This window comes from Crotalus tigris, unplaced genomic scaffold (assembly GCF_016545835.1).
Source record: "Crotalus tigris isolate CLP2741 ecotype Arizona unplaced genomic scaffold, ASM1654583v1 scf7180000017953.204902, whole genome shotgun sequence".
Taxonomy (NCBI): domain Eukaryota; kingdom Metazoa; phylum Chordata; class Lepidosauria; order Squamata; family Viperidae; genus Crotalus; species Crotalus tigris.
This window is the reverse complement of record NW_024096742.1, coordinates 82,844-101,520: the sequence shown is the minus strand read 5'-3', so window position 1 is coordinate 101,520 and position 18,677 is coordinate 82,844. Positions and strand designations below refer to the sequence as shown.

The 18,677-nt window shown below is 48.8% G+C and overlaps 1 protein-coding gene across 2 annotated transcripts; it reads left to right on the top strand.

The window, feature by feature from the left end:
• Window positions 1–564: 564 nt before the first annotated feature.
• Window positions 565–18,677, top strand: SLC22A17 (solute carrier family 22 member 17). 2 transcript variants are annotated; one of them, XM_039345556.1, is made up of 10 exons: window positions 565–1,454; window positions 2,760–3,104; window positions 6,781–6,884; window positions 8,948–9,102; window positions 10,331–10,496; window positions 13,224–13,357; window positions 13,805–13,910; window positions 14,950–15,173; window positions 15,961–16,072; window positions 16,920–18,677. In XM_039345556.1, the coding sequence occupies exons 1-10, from the start codon at window positions 1,008–1,010 to the stop codon at window positions 17,233–17,235; spliced, it is 2,109 nt and encodes a 702-aa protein (XP_039201490.1). In that variant the 5' UTR covers window positions 565–1,007; the 3' UTR covers window positions 17,236–18,677. The 2 variants fall into 2 exon arrangements, with proteins under 2 accessions (XP_039201490.1, XP_039201489.1); XM_039345555.1 differs by having other exon boundaries at window positions 567–1,616.

Below are 18,677 nucleotides of genomic sequence, written 5' to 3'. Positions count from 1 at the left end.
ATAGACTAGACTAGTAATAATAATAATAGAATTGGCTATAGAAAATATGAAATAGAATAGAATAATAATAGAATAGAATAAAATAATAACAATAATAGAGTAGAATATAGAAAATATGGAATAGAATAGAAGAATAATGGAATAGAATAGAATAAAATAATAACAATAATAGAGTAGAATATAGAAAATATGAAATAGAATAGAAGAATAATGGAATGGAATAGAATAATAACCATTGTCACATTGAATGTACACCAATCGGGGTACATTAAACGAAATTTCGTTGCATTCAGCTCTTAAAGGGTCACCACCTCCGATATACACTACATAAATAAATATGACAAAAATAAATACAAAGTCATGCATATACCCACATATAAGTCACACAGAAAAAACAAGTCTAGTTCTGGTTAAGTATACGTGTGCACGACCTCTTAAAGCAGGGGTTCCCTACCGGGGCTGCGAGACGATATTCCTGGGGGGTGCCAAAACTTGGGTGTTCAAAATTATAGTGTATATTTCATAATTGGTTGCCGTGACTTCGCACTTCTCTAAGCGGGTGTGAGAATATAGCAGAAGCGTTCGAGGGGCGCGGAGTATGGAAAAACGCTGGGAGACGCTGTCTGAAAGGGGCAGAAGTTAAGAAACACCTGGAGGGGAGTTTAAAATCGGGCATCTTGCCGGGAACCCAGGCTGGCATTCACACACGAGATGCGCGTGAAATCAGCCCCCCCAAAAAGTCCGTGCAAAAGGAAGGAAGGAAGGAAGGAAGGAAGGAAGAGAAAGAAAGAAAGAAAGAAAGAGTGAATTTTAATTTCCGCCTTTGGATACGACTGGCCGGATCTTCTGAACTACAACTCCCGGCATGAAAGAAAGAAAGAAAGAAAGAAAGAAAGAAAGAAAGAAAGAAAGAAAGAAAGAAAGAAAGAAAGAAAGAAAGAAAGAGTGAATTTTAATTTCCGCCTTTGGATACGACTGGCCGGATCTTCTGAACTACAACTCCCGGCATGAAAGAAAGAAAGAAAGAAAGAAAGAAAGAAAGAAAGAAAGAAAGAAAGAAAGAAAGAAAGGGAGTGAATTTTAATTTCCGCCTTTGGATACGACTGGCCGGATCTTCTGAACTACAACTCCCGGCATGCCTCCTTAATGCCGCCGCCCCCCCCTTCCCCCCCAAACATTGCGGAAGGCTCCTCCGACCAGCGGCTGGGAGAGCTCCTCCCCCGGCTGCGCCCGATCCGAGCGCTCCCCTCGCCCGCGCAAAAGCTGGGATCGCCCGTGGCTCCTTGCCAGCCCCAACCACGCCTGCCCGGGTGGCCGCGAGGCTGCTGCCGACGCCCCCCTCCCCAAATCCGAAGTCAAACCCTGCCCGGGTCCAGCCTAGCCGGGCTGGAGGAAGAGAATTGCAGCGGGCGCCAGGTTGCAGATCCTGGCCGCCGCCCGGGTCCCTAAAGAAGGCGAGGAGGTCGCTACGTCGGGCTGGGGGCGGCGGCTCCGGGTGGAGGTGGAGGCGGCCGAGGGGCGGGGACTGCCGGCTCCCTCGGCCTGTGCTTCCCGGGCGGCGGCGGCCCGGCTTCGGGGTGTCTTGCAGCCGGCGGTGGGCGCCCACCCGGCGCTTGGTGAGCATCCCCCGGTTGGGTTTGCCCTCCGCTGGGCTCGGCTGCTCCGTCTCCGCCTTTGGAGCGGCCGCTTTGCCCTCTTTGTCGCGTCCCGGGACCCCTTTCTACCCTCCCCCCGGCCTTTCCTTCCTTCCTGCACGCCCCCCAGGCGGGATCCCCCCCTTTGCTTTGCCCCCCAAATTCAAATTGCGTTTGCATTTGCCCCCAACCCGGCTTAGTTGCACCTTAAAAGCAAGGGGGTCGTGTGAACGCCTGCATCCTTCACATCCGTGTCGCAGGTGATGCCCAGAACGGGGGTCGTGTGAACGCCTGCATCCTTCACAGGTGATGTCCCAAACCAGGTCCCAGAAATACTAAACCAGGTTAAAAGAAACCCAAGAATCTTCTGCTTTCTCTTTCCCCTTGCTGGAGCCTTTCTTCGCCATTTCCCCAGCCTATGGGCGACTACAAAGCCCATCTTGCCTCCCTCGGCCCTCCTTTCCAGCTTTCAGAGGGGTGGGGTTGCAATGCCTAGCATCCCCAGCCAGCCAGCCAGCATCTTAGGGATGGGTTCTGGGGGAAGGTGCTGTCTTGGGACCACCCCCTAGTTGTGGCCCCGGGACCCTTCCTCCAAAATGCAGTGTGTGGACAGCACGGTGGTGTCCGGACACTTTGAGGGAGCGGAGCCATGGTTTGGGGGCCTTGACCTCTTCAATTCCTGACACGAGCAAGGGGTTGGGACCTTTGATCCAAGGGAATGGCGCCCCTTACTGCTCCCTGTGGGAATTGTACTTGTCTGAACTCACAATCTACTTTCTCTCTCCATAGGCTAAGATTCTGGGTTTGTTTTAACCGGGTTTAGTATTTCTTTGCCCTTTTATTGGGCATCGTGGTGCATCACATCTCCTAAGGATGCATGGGTTCAAAAAACAAGGAACGGCTGTTTACAGAGGCAGCTATTCATTTAAACCAGCGTTGGCCACTTTAAGACTGGTGGACTTCAACTCCCAGAATTCCCCAGCCAGCAGGAATTCTGGGAGTTGAAGTCCACCCCTCTGAAATTAGCCAAAGTTCAACAACACTCATTTAAAACCCTCTCCATTTTCTCTCTTGTATTTCTTCCTGATTGCCTATTTATTAATTCCATTTTTCCCCCTTCCACAGACGCTTCCCATGGATACCAGCCCCCCGATCCCAGATCCCGGGGGTCCCCGAAGGGATTTTACCACCTCGGCTTCTCAGCTGGGCCCTCCCTCCTTCGAATGGCTGCTGGGGCGCCTCGGGGCCCGGGGCCAACGTCGGCAGCGCCTTCTCCTGGCTCTCAGCTGCCTTCCCTGCCTCCTTCTGGGCTTGGCCTTGGGCTCGGATGCCCTCTTTGCTCTCACCCCTGCCCAGTGCCGGGACCCCAACGGCACTAAACTCCCCGAGAATGCCACCTGTGACGGGCCCCACTGGCAGAGTGGGGGGTCCTCCAGACTCCCCGTCCTCACCAGCAACCCGGTGACCGAGGTGAGTATCTCTGCGGCTTCGTTTTCCTGCTGTTATGATTTATGTGAAATATGTTAAAAATGGAAAGAAATGTCCCTGGTCTTTAATGCCAAATAGGTTATCTAGAACTGGCGTCTCCAAACTTTATGGCAGTGGTTCTCAACCTTTTTAATGCCGTAAAGTCGAGGACTACTCAACTAGTCGTAAGTCAAGGACTATTCAACTGGTGCAGCACCGTTTGCAGAATGGGACTTTTGGCGGGCTCAGCAGGGCAGAGACAGCCTGGACAATTCCTATTGGCTTTGGAAAGCCAATAGAATTAGACTCTATTCAAGAGAGTCTATTCTATTGGCTTTCAACAGCCAATAGAATAAAAGGGAGTAGGAAAAGGGAGAAAAAATGGCGGACTGCGTTGTTTGGCGACCCCCGTGAAATGGTAGTTCGACTCCAAATGGGGTCCCGACCCACAGGTTGAGAACCGCTGCTTTATGGGTTGGCACCCCAGTGGGAGAGGGAGGGGCAGGGAACTTACACGCACACGCACAAACGTGAATGTGGCCACACGTGCACACGCGTGCACAAACAAGCCACAAGCATGGCCACCAGGGGTCCCCAACCTATGTGCCACGGCCCGCTATTGGGCCGTGGCCACTGGGCCACGTGAGTAGCTGGGTGGTGCACGTGGGTGTGTGCGTGTGCTCACCCCTCCTCGTGCTACCGTTGCCGCTAGTACCGTGTGGGCAGCGGTGTTGCCATAAACTTGCACAGGCGGTGGGAGCACTGTGAGTGGCAGGTGGGCGGCAGCGTGCCAAACGCAGGTGGTGGCATTGCCACGAAGTTTGTGCCGGTGGCGGCAGTGCCACAAGAGACAGGCAGTAGGTGGGCCGCAGTGCGAGCCCCACGTGGGGTGGCGGGGTGATCCTCGTGCAGGTGGTAGCATCGCTGCGAGCTTGGTGGCGGTGGCACCACAAGCCTCACACAGACACCGGCGTCACTGAGAGCCTCACGTGCAGGTTCACAGCCCCGTGTGCATGCTTGCGGCTTGTTTGTGCACATGGGGCCACATTCTCGTTTGCACATGTGCATGTAAGGTCAGATGCTGGCTCACATTTACGACGGTCGCAGCATTCCGGGGTCACATGATCCCCTTTTTGTGACCGTCTGACGAGCAAAGTCAACGGGGAAGTTTAAGATTCACTTAACAACCTTGTGACTCACTTAACAACTGCAGTGATTCACTTAAAAACTGCGGCAAGAAAGGTCGTAAAGCGAGGCAAAACTCAACACATATCTTGCTTAACGAATTTTTTTCCAGCTGCATTGCGGTCCTAAGCCGAGGACGGCCTGTTCTTTCACGCTGGCGAAATTCTGTTAATGTCGTCGTAGAATAAAGTAGAATTTCGAATCTGTGGGGCATGTAGCCTTTGAGTTTATTTAGTGACCGTTTGAAGTTACAACAGGACTGAAAAAAGCGACTTATGACCATTTTTCATACTTACGACCGTTCCATCTCCAGGGTCATGTGATCAAACTTCAGACACTTGGCAATTGGCTCATAGTTATGACGGTCGCAGTGTGACTCGGGATCATGTGCTCCCCTTTCGTGACCTGACAAGCAAAGTCAATGGGGAAGCTAAGATTCATTTAACAACGAACTTAACAACTGCAGTGATTCATTTAACAACTGTGGCCAGAAAAGTAAAATGGAGGCAAAACTCACTTAACAATAGAAATTTTTTCAGCTGAATTGTTGGAAACTGAGGATTGCCTGTTCTTTCACGCCACCAACATTTTGTTAAAATAGCCTTACGACGAAGTAGAATTACGAATCTTAAGTAGAATTATTACGTGGGCTGACTTGAATCACCGAGACTGGGAAGCCACCAAAGGAAAACAACGAATAAATGTCCTAAGTGAGAATGTGAAAAATGTTATTTGTCAATGACGGTGCAACTGGAAACATGTTAAAATCCAGATATGGATTGTTTGTGAGGTTGTTTAAAGTGCACGTCAGGGCTGCTTCTGGGACCTAACAAATGGGGGGGGGGGAAGGTCGTTGTTTTCCTCTACAACGGAAAGAAAAAGTTATAGCAGTTTGTTAAGTGTGATCAGCAAAAGGATTCTTCCTTTAATTTTGCTCAAGACGTGGCCACGGAGCCAATTTAGGGAACCTTTTGGGCTTTTTGCCAGTCAGGAAGTGAAGAAACCGGATTTTTGTTCTTCAGAAGGAAGAAGCTTATTGCATGCTTCTTATTTAAAACAAAAAACAAAGAAACACTTAAGATGTTTTGTATGACTAGAGCAGGGTTGGCAACCTTGGCTCTTTTATGACTCGTGGACTTCAACTCCCAGAATTCCTGAGCCAGCATGGGGGAACTATGGCCCTCTCATGACTTGTGGACTTCAACTCCCAGAATTCCTGAGCCAGCCTGGCTCAGCCTGGAAACCTCTCCCTTTCCCTCAGCATGGCTGGCTCAGGAATTCTGGGAGTTGAAGTCCATGAGTCATAAAAGAGCCCAGGTTGCCTATCCCTGGCCTAGACCATACGGAATAACAAAGCTGGAAGGGACCTTGGAGATCTTCTAGTCCAGCCCCTGCTCAAGCAGGAGTCCCTAGACCAGGGCTAGGCAACCGTGGCTCTTTTATGACTCATGGACTTCAACTCCCAGAATTCCTGAGCCAGCATGGCTCAGCTTGGAAACCTCTCCCTTTCCCCTCAGCGTGGCTGGCTCAGGAATTCTGGGAGTTGAAGTCTATGAGTCATAAAAGAGCCAGTTACCTACCCCTGGCCTAGACCATTCAGAATAACAGAATAACAGAGCTGGAAGGGACCTTGGAGGTCATCTAGTCCAACCCCCTGCTCAGGCAGGAAACCCTATACCAGGGGTAGGCAACCGTGGCTCTTTTATGACTCGTGGACTTCAACTCCCAGAATTTCTGAGCCAGCATGGCTCAGCTTGGAAACCTCTCCCTTTCCCCTCAGCATGGTTGGCTCAGGAATTCTGGGAGTTGAAGTCCACGAGTCATAAAAGAGCCAAGGTTGCCTACCCCTGGACTGCAAAGCTGAAATTTGATTGCTGAATGTGGCAAAACAGAGAGAGAGAGGATGAAAATAAATACAGGAGAATAAATGGAATGCTTAGTGAATATAGATGATCCTCAACATACGACCAGTGAGACGGTTGTTCAGGGAGTTTTGCCCCATTTTACAATGTTTCTTGCCATGAAAGTCAGGATCAAAATTCAGACACTTGGCAAGTGACTCCTATTTATGATGGTCGCAGTGTCCCGGGCTCACGTGATTCCCCTTTTGCGACCTTCTGACAAGAAAAAGTGGGGGGGGGAAGCCAGATTCACTTAACGACCGTGTCACTAACTTAACAACTGCTGGGATTCACTTCAAGAAAGGATGTCAAATGGGACAAAACTCGCCTCACAGATGCCTCGCTTAGCAACAGAAACTTTGGGGCTCCGTTGTTGTAAGTCGAGGACGACCTGCGCTGCAGTGATTGTAAGCGCGAGGACCAATTTTTCAGCCCCGTCGTAACCTCAAACAGGTCATTAAGTGAGGACCGTCTGTAGTTTGAAAAGATGCAGCCGGATTCCTTCCAATTTCAGATTTAAATTAGGCACTCGTTTATCCTGAAGCATAATTTGATTTTTTTTTAAATTTCTTATTCCTTTTTTTTTTTTTTAGTGGAACCTGGATCGCTCTGGAAGTTGGGTCATCCCTCTGGAGCAGATCTGTTTCCTCCTCGGCTTTGCGGCAGGAGCTGTTTTCCTGGGTCACCTGGCTGACAGGTAAGTTAGAAGTTTGGGATAGGAGTTTTTTAGTTTGTAAACTAAATTGGATTACCCTATTTATCGTTTTAATGTTTCTTTTAATTGGTTTTTTTAGCAACTGTAAGCCACCTAGAGGGACCTTCAGATTGGTGGCATATAAATTTAATAAATAATAATAGAGTAGAGTAGAGCAGAACAGAACAGAATAGAATAGAGAAAATATGGAATGGAATGGAATGGAATAGAATAGAATAGAATAGAATAGAATAGAATAGAATAGAATAGAATAGAATAGAATAGAATAGAATAGAATAGATGGAATGATAATAGAATGGATAGGAATACAATAGAACAGAATAGAATAGAAAGGGACCTTGGAGGTCTTCTAGTCCAGCCCCCTGCTCAAGCAGGAGAACCTATACCAGTAATGGCGAACCTTTTAGAGACCGAGTGCCCAAGCTGCAACCCAAAACCCACTTATGCATCATTGAGTGCCAGGTGGGTGTGGCCCATTGGCTGGGCGTTGCCAATTGGGTGGGGGTGGCTGTGGTAACGGCAGACTGGGTGGGACTAAAAAGTTCAATCAATCAATTCCAACTTTGCAAGATCTTTTTTTTTCCCACGAGAAGTTGAAATTGACTGATTGAACCTTTTTTTTTTTTTTTTTTGCACATGGCGACCGAGGCCTAAAGCGAAAAGGTTTTATAAAACCAGCTGAAGGCCTAGGACTGGGGCGACGGCGCACGTGCCCACAGAGAAGGGTCCGAGTGCCACCTCTGGCACCCGTGCCATAGGTTCGCCACCACGGACCTATACTGTCTCAGACAGGTGAATGTCCAGTCTCTTCTTAAAAATCTCCAGTGATGGAGCGTCCATGATTTCTGGTGGCAAGCTGTTCCACTGGTTGATTGTCCTCACTGTTAGGAACTTTCTCCTTAATTCCAGGTTGCTTCTGTCCTTGGTCAGTTTCCATCCGTTGTTTCTTGTCCTGCCCTCTGATGCTTTGGAGAATAATTTGATCCCCTCTTCTTTGGGGCATGTACTATCATGTCACCCCTATTTCTTCTTTTCTTTAGACTAGCCCAGGGGTAGGCAACCTTGGCTCTTTCATGACTGGTGGACCAACTCCCAGAATTCCTGAGCCAACCTGGCTCAGCTTGAAAACTTCTCCCCTCAGCATGGCTGGCTCAGGAATTCTGGGACTTGAAGTCCACGAGTCATTTATTTATTTATTTATTTATTTGACTTATATACCGCTTTAAGTGCAAGCACTCTCTAAGCGGTGTACACCAGTAAGCAATGTATATATATATTTACATTGCCCCCAACAATCTGGGTCCTCATTTTACCTACCCCGGAAGGATGGAAGGCTGAGTCAACCTTGCGCCGGTGAGATTTGAACCGCTGACCTGATGAACACAGTCAGCTAAAGTGGCCTGCAGTACTGCACTCTAACTGCTGCGCCACTTCGGCTCATGAAAGAGCCAAGGTGGCCTAGCCCTGGAGTAGCCAAACCCAAGTCCTGCAGCCGTTCTATGTTTTGGCCTCCAGGCCTTGGATCATCTTAGTTGCTCTTCTCTGAATTTTTTCCAAACTCTCAACATCTTTTTTATGATATGGTGACCAGGTCCTTGACTTAACTGTTGTTTGTTTAGTGACCGTTCAAAGTTACAGTGGCACTCGAGAACATGACTCGCGGCCGTTTTTCACACTTAACGACCATTGCAGCATCCCTGTGGTCACGTGATCAAAACTTGGGTGCTTGGCAACGGACTCGTATTTATGGCGGGGGTCCCGGGATCCCCTTTTATGACCTTCTGACAAGCAAAGTCAAAGAGGGAAGCCAGAATCACTTAACCCCCATGTCACTGAACAACTGCCGTGATTCACTTAACAACTATAACAAGACAGGTCGTAAAGCGGGGCAAAACCACGCGAATCGGCAATTTGCCTCACCACTGTGGCAAGAGGAAAAATAACCAGGCGCATCTCACTTAATGAGTGTCTTGTTTAGCGACCCGTATTACGGTAGTAGGTTGAGGACCGACTTGTAATCTCTCCATTTCTGTTGCTCCTTGCAGTGTAGGACGGCGAAGTACCTTCTTCCTGTCTCTGATTCTTGGCTGTCCAGCAGGCATCCTGGCAGCCTTTGCAGCTTCTCCCTCCATCTTCATACTGGGCCGGTGCCTCTGGGCTACCATGTTGGGAGCTTTACAACTCGCCCTCTATATCACCCGTAAGTATCAACGTTGTTCCTAATTTACGAAATAATAATAATAACAACAACAACAAAATACAAAGACCTACAAATAGAAATAAAAAGACTGTGGCAAAAGCAAGCAAGGGTAGTACCAATAGTCATAGGCTCCTTGGGTGCAATCCCAAAACAACTGGAGCACCACTTGAACACCATTGGCATTGACAAATTCGCTATTAGTCAATTGCAAAAGGCGGCCTTACTAGGAACTGCTTCCATCCTGCGACAATACCTGTAATACCATCAAACATCCACATCTGCCTATCCCAGGTCCTGGGTAAGGACTCGATAGGTAGACAAAATGCCAAATCCAGTCTGAACATCTGGCTGACTGTGCGATGATCATAATAATAATAATAATAATAATAATAATAATAATAATAATAATAATAATAATAATAATAATAATAATAATAATAATAGTAAAGTTGGAAGGGACCTTGGAGGTCATCTAGTCCAACCCCCTGCTCAGGCAGGAAACCCTACACCATTTCGGACAAATGGCTGTCCAGTCTCTTCTTAAAAACTTCCAGTGTTGGAGCATTTACTGCTTCTGGAGGCAGGCTGTTCTACTGATTAATTGTTCTCACTGTCAGGAAGTTTCTCCTTAGTTCTAGGTTGCTTCTCTCCTTGATTAGTTTCTACCCGTTGCTTCTTATCCTGCCTTCAGGTGCTTTGGAAAATAGCTTGATTCCCTCTTCTTTATGGCAGCCCCTGAGATATTGGAATACTGCTATCCTGTCCCCCCTTTTCCTTCTGTTCGTTAAACTAGACATACCCAACTCCAGCAACCGTTCCTTATATGTTTTAGCCTCCAGTCCCCTAATCATCTTTGTTGCTCTTCTCTGTACTCTTTCTAGAGTCTCAACATCTTTTTTACACCGTGGTGACCAAAACTGGATGCCGTATTCCAAGTGTGGCCTTACCAAGGCATTATAGAGTGGGATTAATACTTCACGTGATCTTGATTCTATCCCTCTGTTAATGCAGCCTAGCACTGTGTTGGCCTTTTTGGCAGCTGCAGTACACGGCTGGCTCATATTTAGGAATATTTAGAAATGCAGTGGTTCCCTTAACAAATGTGGCGAGAAGAGTCGTAAAACGGGGCACTTAACAAATTTCTCACTGAACGAGAGAAAATTCTGGTCATATGCAGGACATCCTGTATTCCACTTCTGTTACCCTGCCTGATTTCTCTCTTTCCTAGGTTTGGAGTTGTGTTGTCCTTCACAACGGCTCCCGATGACCATGGCGGGAGACCTCGTCCAGGTGGGAGGACAATTCCTTCTGCTGGGACTGGCGTGGACCTGCGGCAGTTGGCGGGTGCTACAAGGCGTTATCTCAGCCGGAATGGGGCTTTGCCTACTCTATGGGTAAGTTGACTTGCCTTTCTCCACACTGGGACAGGCCGTGTTGAGGAAGGGGTGCCAGAACCATTCAAACGGGTCCCCAGCCTGTGGGCCGTAGCCCACTATTGCAGGGCTTTTCAACCTTCTCACCCATTGTACCACTTTTAGGATATGCAACATCCGAGTACCACCAGTCGCCTAGCAAGGTGTCAAACCCTCCCCCCAAAAGTAAAAAAGTGATAAAGTACAGGTACTCCTCGACTTACAACAGTTCACTTAGTGACTGTTCGAAGTTACAGTGGCACTGAAAAAAGTGCCCCCCAAGCCACAGCCGAACAAGACGCCTGCCCGCCCGGCGGCACTCTTCCTCCTGTCCGAGGTTTTCATTGTTGTGAGCATTTCTGTTGGGGATTGGCAGCGGGGATGGGGTGGGGGGGTGTTTGGTTTTTATTCCCCCCGTCTGCTGGGTGGGTGCAGCAGGTTTTGGTCACTTCACATGACCCTGGGACACGGTGACCGTCATAAATATGAATCAGTTGCCAAGCATCTGAATGTAAATCACAAGACCCTGGAGAGGCTGCAACATTCCAGCTGATCGGCACTTCTTCTGGGCTCAGCAGAAGCACCAGGATCAGTGCTGCTTTCCAGCTGATCAGCGCTTCTTCTGGGCTCAGCAGAGCTCCAGCTGGAGCCTGGCGCTGATCCTGGCGCTTCCGCTGAGCCCTGACAGCCCTGCAGCTCCAGCCATCTCTCGCTCAGGCTTGTGTGGTGCTGCCACCAGTTCAGCTCATCCCCCTCCCTTGCTACCACTTTTCTAGGATGATCGTGTACCACCTGCCAGGTGCCAATGTACCACAGGTGGTACCCGTACCACTGGTTTGAAAGCCCTGCACTATTGGTCCATGGCCTATTCACAACTGGGCCGTGTGAGTGGCTGGCTGGTGGGCGCACATGCGGGTGTTCCAGGCCTTACTCATGCGAGCATTGCTGGTGCTCTTCACTCGTGCGAGTGACACTGGTGCTTTTGGACTCACTTGTGCAAGCATTAGTGCTTCTGGCCTCACTTGTGCGAGTGTTGTTGGGGCTTCCAGCCTCACTTGTGCAAGCATCGCTGGTGCTTCAAGTCTTACTTGTGTGAGTGTCATTGGGGCTTCGGGCCTCACTTCTGCAAGCATCCTTAGTGCTTCGGGCCTCACTTGTGCAAGCATCATTGGTGCTTCGGGCCTCAGTTGTGTGAGTATCGTTGGGGCTTCGGGCCTCACTTGTGCAAGCATCCTTAGTGCTTTGGGCCTCACGTGTGCAAGCATCATTGGTGTTTCGGGCCTCACTTGTGCAAGCATCCTTAGTGCTTTGGGCCTCACTTGTGCAAGCATTATTGGTGCTTTGGGCCTCACTTGTGTGAGCATAGCTGGTGCTTCGGGCCTCACCTGTGCGAGTGTCGTGTATAAATATGCATAAGTCATAGGCCTCGGGTTATGTCCTGCTTTCTGCTGTCTTGAAGAGAACAGTTGGCTTAGTGAGAAGAAAGATTGACAGCTTGAAATTCGGCAATTGCCATGGAAATATTCTAATAAGATTTCCCAGGGGCTGCTGGGAGCTGAGCGAGATTCGTGAGGATATATTCCTTATGTTTCCGTTTGTCTTAAATGGCCCTATTCACCCAAAAGCCCACTGTGCCCCCCCATTAGAGAGAAATGTGGGAGATTTTGAAATTTGGCAGTTTCACAGCCCTTTGACGTAGGCCCCATCAAGGCCGAGCGCCCAGGTTCACGCAAAGGCCGCTCTATGGTTATAGAACCACCGAATCTTGAAATCTGGGCAAGACTGTCCCTTGCTTGTTCATCTTGGTTGGGTGAGACCCGTTTCTCCCTGTTGGTTAGCAGGATTGTTTATTTGGAGGACAAGTTTCCTTCCTGTTTGGGCTTTTTATTTTTATAGAACTTCATTTAGCAAACCTTTCCTCCCTCCCTCCCTAATATTTCCTCTTTTTAAACGTCCTTCCTCCTTCCCTAATATTTCCTCCTTACTTTTTAAACTTCCTTCCTCCTTCCCTTATATTTCCTCTTTTTAAACTTCCTCCCTCCCTAATATTTCCTCTTTTTAAACTTCCTCCCTCCGTCCCTAATATTTCCTCCTTACTTTTTACACTTCCTTCCTCCTTCCCTTATATTTCCTCTTTTTAAACGTCCTTCCTCCTTCCCTAATATTTCCTCCTTACTTTTTAAACTTCCTTCCTCCTTCCCTTATATTTCCTCTTTTTAAACTTCCTCCCTCCCTAATATTTCCTCTTTACTTTTTAAACTTCCTTCCTCCTTCCCTTATACTTCCTCTTTAGTTTTTAAACTTCCTTCCTCCTTCCCTTATATTTCCTCTTTTTAAACCTCCTCCCTCCCTCCCTAATATTTCCTCTTTTTAAACTTCCTCCCTTCCTCCCTCCCTAATATTTCCTCTTTACTTTTTAAACTTCCTTCCTCCTTCCCTTATACTTCCTCTTTAGTTTTTAAACTTCCTTCCTCCTTCCCTTATATTTCCTCTTTTTAAACTTCCTCCCTAATATTTCCTCCTTACACTTTAAACTTCCTCCCTCCCTCCCTAATATTTCCTCTTTTTAAACTTCCTCCCTCCCTGCCTAATATTTCCTCCTTAAAATTCTCTGCTTCCTTCCTTCTTCTTCCCTCCCTCCCTCCCCTGCCTCCCTCCCTTTAATTGTTCCTCTTTCTTAAATTCTCTGCTTCCTTCCTCCCTTCCCAGCTGCCCTGGACTGTTCCCTGAATCTCCCCGTTGGCTCCTGGCAACCCGTCGAACAGCTGAGGCCAAGAAGGTCTTGTTCGCCCTGTGCCAAGATGGCAGCGCCCAGGAATCCGAGACCCGAGAGGCGATGGAGGGTGAGTGATGCCGCTTTCCAAAACTTTGATTGTTTGTGAGTCGAGATAAGATGGGTGGACTTCAACTCCCAGAATTCCCATGGCTGGCTTTGGGGCCCTTGGGACAGTGTTTTTCAACCTTCGGGCCTTGATGTGTGGACTTCAACTCCCAGAATTCCCATGGCTGGCTTTGAGACTTTTAGTACAGTGTTTTTCAAACTTCAGGCCTTTATGTGTGGACTTCAGCTCCCAGAATTCCTCAGCCAGCCATGCTGGCTAGGGAATTCTGGGAATTGAAGTCCACACATCTTAAAACGGGCGAGTTTGAGAAACACTGCTCTAGAGGTCCCCTCTGTGTCTTTCTCCAGTTTGACACAAGATTGTGTCAAGGAGGATGTGATGATTCACCTTCCTTTTTCCTTCCTCCACAATGTGATCTGGTCCCTCCATCTTCCACCCACCCTTTAGAGCTGGACAACGCTTGTCACCTGCCTGCAGCTGCCCAGATCTCACTCCGCACTCTCCTGTCCTGCAGGAACATCTGGAAAAACATTCTGATCCTGGGTTTTACCACGTGAGTTGAACTTCACATGCTGCTAGACCCTATGGAGGCTCATCCAGAAATGGCAGAGTGGGCTTGTGGGTGGGTGAGAAGTACAACAATAGCATTTAGACTTACAGTATATACCGCTTCACAGTGCTTTACAGCCCTCTTTAAGTGTTTACAGTCTGTTGCCCCCCCCCAAAAAAAACCCAAGCTGAGCCACCCAACCAGCGTTCATGCCTAAGGTGGGACTAGAATTCACTGTCTCCTGGTGATTGGCCCAACGTCACCCAACGATCTTTCATGTCCATATCATGACTTGAATTCAGGTTTTCTTGCTTTCTAGTCTGGTGCTTAAGCACTAGACCAGGGGTAGGCAACCTTGGTTCTTTTGTGACTCGTGGACTTCAACTCCCAGAATTCCTGAGCCAGCCTGGCTCAGCTTGGAAATCTCTCCCTTTCCCCTCAGCGTGGCTGGCTTAGGAATTCTGGGAGTTTGTCCATGAGTTATAAAAGGGCCAAGTTTGAAGACCCCTGAGATAGAGCTTAGAACAGGGATAGGCAACCTTGGCTCTGGACTTCAACTCCCAGAATTCCTGAGCCAGCATGGGGGAACTATGGTTCCCTTGATGACTGGTGGACTTCAACTCCCAGAATTCCTCAGCCAGCGTGAGAGACCTATGACCCTTTTATGGCTTGTGGACTTTAACTCCCAGAATCCCTCAGCCAGCATGAGGGAAACTTTGGTCCCTTCATGACTCGTGGACTTCAACTCCCAGAATTCCTGAGCCAACATGGCTCCGCATGGAAACCTCTCCCTTTCTCCTCAGCATGGCTGGCTCAGGAATTCTGGGAGTTGAAGTCCACCAGTCATAAAAGAGCCAAGGTTGCCTACCTCTGCACTAGACCAAACTGACTCTCTTTATTTTCCTCTTAACGGTCCTTTCAGTGGCAATGAGTTCCTGCCTTCCATCCTAAATGGGTCTTGGGCATCCTTGTTTGTTCTTATGCCTTTGAGACCCTTGAACCCCGTGAGCTAAACCAGGTTGGCGCATTTTTTGTCCTCCAGATTCATAGCCCACGCGATCTGCCACTGTTACCAGCAGGCCTGGGAGTCCATGGAGGACCCGCGCACCAAGTTCTACTTCCCCTTCCTGTTGTCAGCTGGCAGCGCCGGCCTCGGTTGCCTCTTTCTCTGCCTCACCGTCGGTCGGTATGGACGGCGCGGGATTCTGCTCCTCACCACCACCCTGACTGGCATCGCCTCTCTGATCCTGCTGGGGCTGGGAGAATGTAAGAACCCTGGGCTAATTTCCAAGGAGCGTCTTCTTGCGGGATCCAGTTCTGGGACCAGCGGTTTACTCTTCCGAGCTGTGTAGCCTGTGACTACGTAGGAGAGACAGGGAGGAAGCCAGCCACCAGTTTGCAAGGACACAAGCGAGCGGTCCGACGAGGAAGCCTCGGTAGCCTCACATGGCAGTGAACAAGGACAGAGATTCAGTTTCGCAGCTACTAAGATTGTTGGCCGAGCAGGGACAAAAATAGCCAGGGAAATATCTATGGAGGTTCTCAAGTCATCCAGGACGTGGTTGCCCCAAAGGTGTTTTTTTTTCAGGAGGCAGCTGGACTTTCTTGTTTTTCTTCGAAGACCTTTCGCTTCTCATCCCAGAAGCTTCTTCGGCTCTGACTGGATGGTGGGGAACAGAAGGATTTATATGCCTTGCAGACAGCTGGTCATTTGCATTCTTTTAGAGGGTCGTTGAGGCCATTGGGACATTTGCCTGTGTCCTCAGGGTCACCTGAGTAGTGCAAGTGTGCAAATGCCAAGAAGGCTCCACACCCATTTGCACCACTCAAGTGACCCTGAGGACACAGGTAAATCTCCAAGTGGCCTCAACGACTCTCTAAAAGAATGCAAATGACCAGCTGTATGCAAGGAGTATAAATCCATTCTCCGCCATCCAGTCAGAGCTGAAGAAGCTTCTTGGATGGGGTGGGGGGGAGACCAGGTTGTGCAGCTGCCTTCCCTGCTCTCCCAGCCTGTGTGACTTCACACCTTCCATTTTGTCTTCCGTTGCAGATCTCAACAACGCGGCCCGAAGAACGTTTTCCATTCTTGGTCTCTTCACCTCCCACGCGGCCGGCTCGCTCAGCGTCTTTTTCGCGGCAGAAGTCATCCCCACTGTGATCAGGTAAGGCAGAAAAGGGGAATAAGAAGGGGTCCCGGGGTAGAAAAATGAAGAATTAAAAGACAGAGACAGTCTCTAATGTAAATTCACATCCTTCCTTACCTTTCAGTCCACCCATTTTGTCTTCAAATGTCTAGTCCTCACAGCTTTTGCTCCTTCCTTCCTTCCTTCCTTCCTTCCTTCCTTCCTTCCTTTCATCCATCTCTTTTCCTTTCTTTCCATTCTTTCTTTTTTCTCCCTACCTGTTCCTCCTTTCATCCCACCTCCTTCCTTCCTTCCTTCATCTTTTCCTTCCTCCCTCCCTCCCTCCCTCCTTCCCTCACTTCCTTTCTTCCTTCTGTTTATCTATTTTCCTTTCTCTTTCCTCCCTTTCTCACTCCTTCCTTCCTTCCCTCCTTCCTATCACTTTTCCTTTCTCCTCCCCCCCTCCATCAATCCCTCCCTCTCCTTCCTTCCTTCCATCTTTTCTTTCCTCCCTCCCTCCTTCCCTCGCTTCCTTTCTTCTATGTATCTAATTTCCTTTTTTCCTTCCTTCCTCCCTTTCTCCCTCCCCCTTTCCTTCCTTCTTATCACTTTTCCTTTCTCCTCCCTCTATTGATCCCTCCCTCTCTTTTCTCCTTCCTTCCTTCCTTCCTTCCTTCCTTCCTTCCTTCCTTCCTTCCTTCCTTCCTTCCTTCCTTTCTTTCTTTTCCTTCCACCTTCCTCCCTCCCTCGTCCCAAACAGCAAGATGGGCAGTATGTAAATTTAATAACTAAATGAAAAAGAATATGAAGGGGGGGAAGAAAAAGGACAACAGAGCGGAAAACTCAAGAGTCCTGCCAATTTAACAGGGCAATCTTCTTCCCGCAGAGGGAAGGGGTTTGGCATTATCCTGGCCTTGGCGTCCCTCGGAGGGCTGAGCGCCCCCTTGCTGCGGGTGCGAGAGCAGCATGGCTCCTTCCTCGAACACATCGTCCTGGCCTCCCTCAACATCCTGGCCCTGCTCTGCCTGCTGCTGCTGCCCGAGACCAAACGCAAACCCTTGCCCGAAGGCCTGCAGGACGGAGAACTTTATCGGAGGCCTTCGCTGCTCCGGCGGGCCGGCGAGTCTGCGGGCCGGGACTCCGAGGGGGCGTCACGGCGAGACGACGTGCCGTTGCTTTCCACCCCGAATCCTGCCAGCTGATGTCACGGCGGGCTTGGTTTTGGCCTCAGTGTGGGTTTGCCATCGTGGTTAGGGTGGGCTCGTCCAGTGAACGCAAGGGCCGAAGGGAGGCCGTGAGGGGGAAAAAAATCAGATTTTTGGCCTTTTTTCCTGCTTCTGATGTCGCACTGAAGCAGCAGCGGCAACTCGTTGGGTAAACGGGCGGACTAAATTTGCGGCCCTTGGGAACCAGGATTCGTAGCTAGTTGCCCCAAAATAGCCAGAGCAGTATTTCTCGATCTCAGGCACTTCAAGATGTGTGGATTTCAATTCCCAGAATTCCCCAGCCAGCGTTACTGGCTGAGGAATTCTGGGAGTTGATGTCCAGACATCCATACACCATCCTTTATTCCCAAAACAAGCTGAAATTTGAAACGAAAGCTAAGCCAGACTTTCAAGGATGAAGACGTTTTGCAAGACAGAAAGGAAAAAAATCTGAAAAATATCTTCCCGGATGAGAATTTTTAACAGCCTTTCTACTTTTGGGCAACGGAAAGATTTGGGGGTTTACAAATGGGGTCAAAGTGTCGAAGGGCTTCGCTAGGAGGTCGGGCTGATCCTCCGTTTTTTTTTTTAAATCTTTCTTGGATTTTTTGTTTTTAAAGTTCTTGGAGGCACAGTTTGGGGAGGTGGGAGATAATTCTGGTTTGTTTGTTTTTTCTCGTTTTATCGATGTAGCACAGGGGAAACTTAGGGCCCCGGAGTCAGTCTATGGATTGAGCTCCGAGGGCAGAATCCAGATTGTTCGACCTATGCATTCCTCTTGTTTTTAATAATTGTGTCTGTGACACGTATCTCTTTCGCAAAGGGCTCGCTGCATTCAGGACGTTGGATCAGAGGTGATGAAATCCTAAAGTGGAATCTTGGGATTTATTTCCAAGGTGTGGTTTTCCTTCCCTCCCCGAGAGAAACTGCTGATTAGATCAGACAAAGATTATTCTTCCTTGCTTTTTTAGGAAAACAGTGAGTTTGGTCTGGGCATCAAAAATGTCCGATCAGCCCATTCTTCACTAGGCCAATTCTTCATTTAATGTCTGTGGAGATTCTCAGTCATCTAGGTCAAAGGTGCTTTTTTTCACCTGGACTTTCTTGTTTTTTTTGGAAAATGTTTCGCTTCTCATCCAAGAAGCTTCTTCGGCTCCGGCTGCACAGTGGGAAACGGGAGGGTTGATAGTCCTTTGCATTCCTCTGGTCATTTGCATTCTTTTAGAGAGTCGTTGAGGCCACTTGGATGCCAACTCTGTCAAAATTGAGCAGAAGGGGAGGGATATGCCATCCTCTCTCTCCAGTCTACCCCACAATCAGCAGCTCCAAGAAGGCTCCACCCCCACTTGCACCATTCAGGCGACCCTGAGGACACAGATCAACCTCCAAATGGGCTCAACGACTCTCTAAAACAGTGGTTCTCAACCTTTTTAATGCTG

Coding starts and splice junctions, on each gene's coding strand:
- SLC22A17 (XM_039345555.1), top strand. CDS start 1,008: ATGAAAGAAAGAAAGAAAGAAAGAAAGAAAGAAAGAAAGAAAGAAAGA. Junction 6,885..8,947: donor CTGGGTCACCTGGCTGACAG/GTAAGTTAGAAG, acceptor TGCTCCTTGCAG/TGTAGGACGGCGAAGTACCT. Junction 13,358..13,804: donor GACCCGAGAGGCGATGGAGG/GTGAGTGATGCC, acceptor CCCACCCTTTAG/AGCTGGACAACGCTTGTCAC.